Here is a 5,320-nt window from a genome sequence, read left to right as displayed (position 1 = left end):
CCCAAAGTGCTCTGTTTCAAGAGTAAATAAAACCAAAATTAAAAGTAACAAATGTTTATTTTTTCTTGCTTTTGAAGTTCATATGTCATGCTGTGTTGTAGCCTACAGAGTGAATAATTCTTCATGTGATTCGTGGCATGCATTTTACTGATGTCACGATGGTACAACTTGCAATGTTACGCATTCCTTATGTGACGTCATTTTAGTGTTTACTGACTAACTGGCAGATGACACATTGCTGTATAGTGGTGTGAGTGGTTAAAACAGGTGAACCCTCCAGGTAGCCTTCATCCCTCTTTCGGGGGAAAATACTTCTACCAAGGAAATGTTACAAAAAAGTTTCTCTGAATTTAATCAGTAGTTATATAGCAAGTAATACCTTGAAGAGACCATCCTGAAGTTTTCCTTTCAAAAGCAATAAAATAACATTTTCAATGCAAAAACTATCTAAAATTGAAAAGAACATTTTTACAGTGATCAATAATAAAAGTTAAACTATTATCTCACAAAGAAAGATTACAATAGCCTACACAACTTTTATCTTTTTATTTAAATTTATTCACTTTATTTATGCTTTTATATAGAAGAATTGAAAAGTTACGATTTAGTGAAATAGCAATTTTCCTTTACTAGTATATTATTTTTATGGCAAAATTTCCTGTCATCTCAGCTAATTATATTTATTTTATTGCATTTGCTTTCTTTCTGTAATATATTAATCTCTTCTTTTGCCATTTGAAAAATTTCGTCTTAAATTTCAAGGTACTGAATTGAATAGAGTTTTTAACTTGTGTAGCTTTACATGTATACTTGTATTTTTATTTTGATGTATAACCTGATTCAATAGTTTTTGTTTGTTTTATACTGTCAGATATTCAATCTGAAGGTTTGACAAGAGAAAGAGAAGCATATATACAATAACTAAGGATACATATATGTATATTAGTATCACAGTCATTTTTAAAAGAAACATATTTTTGTTGAGTATAATGGTTATGTAAGATACTTAACTTTAACTTACTAATTTAATTGAGTGTGAAAACTTCTTCCAGTGTTGTTCGAGTATCACAAAATCTTCAGCCTTAGAGGGAAGCACTCAAATATGTACTGAAAACTATCCAGAGAATGCATTACTGTTATCTCCTAAGAATGATGGAGCAGTGAGTATGTCAATGTATGGCTCAGCATCATTGCCTCTTTCCAGTTCCCAGTTGATGTTTGCACCTGATGAGCAAATAACTTCTCTGTCAAACTCCCAATCTATTACATTTCCACTTTTGGCATCATGTTCTGCTAGTTCTGTTGTAACAGCTCAACCTTCCCGAGGTAGTAATGATATACAGCATAATCTTTTTGGCACAGCTAAAACCAAGATATTAGGCCCTCAACCTGGTACATCAAGTAGCAGAGAGGGAGAACTAAAAACAGATCTTTCAGCCTCAGAAACCCAGTCTGGTTCTGCGGTTTCTGTTAGCATTTTCCACTCCACTTCTACCACAACAACACTAACTACCACAGCCCCTGACTGTCAGGTTTTTGCTACCAGAGGATCAGCAGCCATTTCCTCACATGCAGTCAGGTCTACTACAACTCGCAAAGTTGCTCCTACTACCAATCTAGAAGACTTAAAAATAGAGCTACAGAAACTACATGGTGTAGGTGGTGGAACAACAAATGAGATGCCTAGCAGCACCCAAGGTTTGTAGATAAACATAGATATTTTAGATCTAAATATTCTATATCATTCCAAAAAATCCACATAAAAATATGTATCAATGTACAGAAATACTCTTTAGTGTGTGTGTGTGTGTGTGTCTAATACAACTACCACTGTTAAACATTTAACTTTTCTCAAACTAAAGCACGAAAAGAAACATGATTACAACATTATTTTTAATATAAAGGTCCTGACATGTCAGAAGCTTCTTAAGAAGATAAAACCTTAGTTTGATAAATTTGAGAATGAATCAACCTATGTTTTTTACATCTACTCAACTGTTCTGTTTGAAGATGATATTCGTGCAGAGTAGAGCTATAAATCTGAAATACTGATGACACTGTGGATTCTGTTTTAGTGTGGTTGAGTTAATGTAATAGATAAAATAATGTAATAATAAAATTAATACAGTAAGGTTGTGGTGATTAGAACCCAATCATTGTTAGGAACATTTTCTTGTTCAGTATCTGAAAATGAATTAATTACTAATTTATTAATAGGTTGCACTTTGACTGTCATCTTCAGGAAAATCCTGTATTAGTTATTTTTGTGTGTGTGTGTGTGTGTATAGCAGAACCAGAATTCAAACTTGTGTCTTCTGATTGAAAGGCTAGTTTGAATTCTAACTTTGCTATATCAAAACAGTCTGTCTCTGGACTACTATGAATGCATTACAATCACTAGAAATGTAATATATATGTATATCATTAACTAGGTCGTTATTTTGTGATATATACAGGTAACATTGAATTAAATTTAGAGCTATATTGGATAGGTCCTCTTGATAGCAGGAGATTCATTCAAAATATTGATCACGAAGTAATAGGAAGTCTCTTACTAATTGAGTTAGTATAAAATAGAGTAATGAAATTGGACACAAAGTGAAATACAAAATGCATAATCTTTATTAAGATACTAAACACATAACATCATGTGTACTTACTTGAATAAACATGACAGACTGTCACTCCAACTGTTGGAGTTGGCTCTTCATGATTCTATTCCACACTAGACTGACTAAATGTAATATTCCTTAGCATGCAAGAATCCTCATATTTACCCAGGGTGACCAGTGCTACTCATGTGACAGGTTGTTTTCATTAAAACAGATGTGAGGTTGTAACCTCTAGATATATAAACAACCATTGAAGGACACTGCTGTTGATGTCCTTATATAACATGCAGTATCTATCCTAGGTGGAACAGGTATTATGTACTTTGAGAACAATAAAGGAACAAAGGTAGCTTAGAATTAAAACAACTTAATGGTTTTCTTGACCATGTGTTATGTGAAACCTGCATATTTACAAAAGAAAGAGTAAATTCAGAATAAGTACTACATTGCAAAAAAGATAGAATGTGTGGTATATTCATTTGCCATAACTCAATAAATAGATTAATCATATAGGCTATTACTGGTAACAGTAAAAGTAACACATGCTTGCAAAAGTCTTTTGCTGAGAAATAATTTGTATTTCTCTGATTAAAAACATAAAAATTATTAAAAAACGTTGGTTTATAAAATTATTTTTGAAGTAGTGTCTTAATAGTGATTTATTCAAAACCACAGAACCTTTTTTTATTCTAAAGTCTGGTGAATTTTACAATAGATTAAACATTTAAAACCAAATATGTATCCATTGGTAAGTGATTTTCAAGTGTGATCACCATTTGGCTATTAGCCTGCAAATCTGCAAGACTGCGATGTTTTGAATGTGATCTAGATGTTAGATATTTTCAACAACATCCCTTCAGTATGTACATTTTCTACAATTTGCCATGATCTTTGAAAAATATAAGGTTGATAATGTTTAGTCCTCCCCCACAACAAACACACACACACACACACACACACAGACACACACACAAATGGCAGAAACTGTACTAAAAGTTGACTATCCAGGCCACCACAGCAGCACATTGACATGTTTGGTATATTTTTTTCTTTTTCAGTGAATTATCAGTTATGTCGTAGTGTTTCATTACCGACTGGCGTCACTACAAACAAAACACCTAGAAGATTTTCTCGGTTTGTGGTAACACGTGTTCAAGATGATCCCCTGATAAGGTATAGCACGACAATTACTACAGACAGTTCTTCCACTAGTGATAATACTCAGCTGTTTGATAGTTCAACCTCTAGTTTGGCAGTTACTACAAACAGTTTTTCCACTAGTGTTACTTCTCAGCTGTTTAATAGTTCAACCTCTTGTTTGACAGTTACTACAAACAGCTCTTCCACTAATGTTACTTCTCAACTGTTAGATATTTCACCAAAACGTGTGAATAGCTCAACCCCAGTTACTACTTCAGAAGTAAACCAGAATTCTTCCTGCTGTTATAAGGATGCTTATCCATCTTTTACAAGTACCAATCCGAGTGTTTCGGGATTAGACAAAATGCACATTGCAGCGACATCTCCAGTAGTCAGTTGTGGTCGATTCCAAGTTCGAACAATTAGAGATGATGTTGCCAAAGATGCTGCTACTTGCATTCTTTCATCCAACAAAAACTGGGATGCCAATGGAAATGTAGGAATTCCAGAACAAAGTACACAGAATGTTGACACTACTTTTTCAGAGGTAAAGATTTAAATGTTGTTTGTAGACCTATATTGATATAATTAAAGTGTGATAGAAACATTTATTTAAGTCTGAAAACTAAAAACTCTAAGGTATAATTACACCCAAGTCTTGTACAGCCTTTCATTCTCTAACAATTACATCCAAGTCTTGTACAGCCTTTCCTCTTAGGTATAATTACACCCAAGTCTTGTACAGCCTTTCATTCCCTAACAATTACACTCAAGTCTTGTACAGTCTATCATTCTCTAACAATTACACTCAAGTCTTGTACAGCCTTTCATTCTCTAACAATTACACTCAAGTCTTGTACAGCCTTTCATTCTCTAACAATTACACTCAAGTCCGTTGTGCAGCCTTTCATTCCCTAACAATTACACTCAAGTCTTGTACAGCCTTTCATTCTCTAACAAGATTTTCTTTTGTTCTTTTATAGTCTTGTGTAGTATTTTTAAGCAGAATGATGTTTTTGGTTTTACTCTGAATACATCATTCAAATCTTTTTAGTGCATCTTTAATTTTTTTTTCTGAAACTTTTTGTGTTGGACATGATCAAGTTGTTAGCAGGCCAGACTAACAGAACCTGAGGATCCAGGGCTTGCATGACATTGCCACAAAATCTTGCTCTGCACATTGGGGTCATATGTGCATTATTGGAGATTATCTATTTAGATAATTTGACTTTTTCCTACTTTGAGTTTCTTATTATTATTCTGTGTTTCATTCATTTAGATATTGCATTCATCTACTTATTATTCCAAATTTCTTAGAAGTTTCTTACTACTCTATGTTTCACCCATTCAGATATTGTATTTCAACATTTTATTTATCCAAGCTTCTCCTTGCCATGTTTCACCCATTTAGATATTGTATTTCAACGTTTTATTTATCCAAGTTTCTCCTTGCCATGTTTCACCCCATTTAGATATTGTATTTCAACATTTTATTTATCCAAGCTTCTCCTTGCCATGTTTCACCCATTTAGATATTGTATTTCAACGTTTTATTTATCCAAGCTTCT

At 33.2% G+C, this 5,320-nt stretch overlaps 1 protein-coding gene across 4 annotated transcripts in view; it reads left to right on the top strand.

The window, feature by feature from the left end:
• The window catches only part of LOC106467758, an 88,330-nt gene that overhangs the window by 71,022 nt on the left and 11,988 nt on the right, over window positions 1-5,320 (top strand). For all 4 annotated transcript variants that reach the window (XM_013928135.2, XM_022395945.1, XM_022395946.1 and 1 more), the window contains 2 exons: window positions 1,053-1,698; window positions 3,671-4,299. In XM_013928135.2, coding sequence (XP_013783589.2) covers window positions 1,053-1,698; window positions 3,671-4,299 — 1,275 coding nt within the window. The remainder of the gene's footprint in view (window positions 1-1,052; window positions 1,699-3,670; window positions 4,300-5,320) is intronic.

This window comes from Limulus polyphemus, unplaced genomic scaffold (assembly GCF_000517525.1).
Source record: "Limulus polyphemus unplaced genomic scaffold, Limulus_polyphemus-2.1.2 Scaffold2731, whole genome shotgun sequence".
NCBI classification, from domain to species: domain Eukaryota; kingdom Metazoa; phylum Arthropoda; class Merostomata; order Xiphosura; family Limulidae; genus Limulus; species Limulus polyphemus.
The sequence above is the reverse complement of the archived record's forward strand: the minus strand, read 5'-3'. Positions and strand labels throughout refer to the sequence as shown.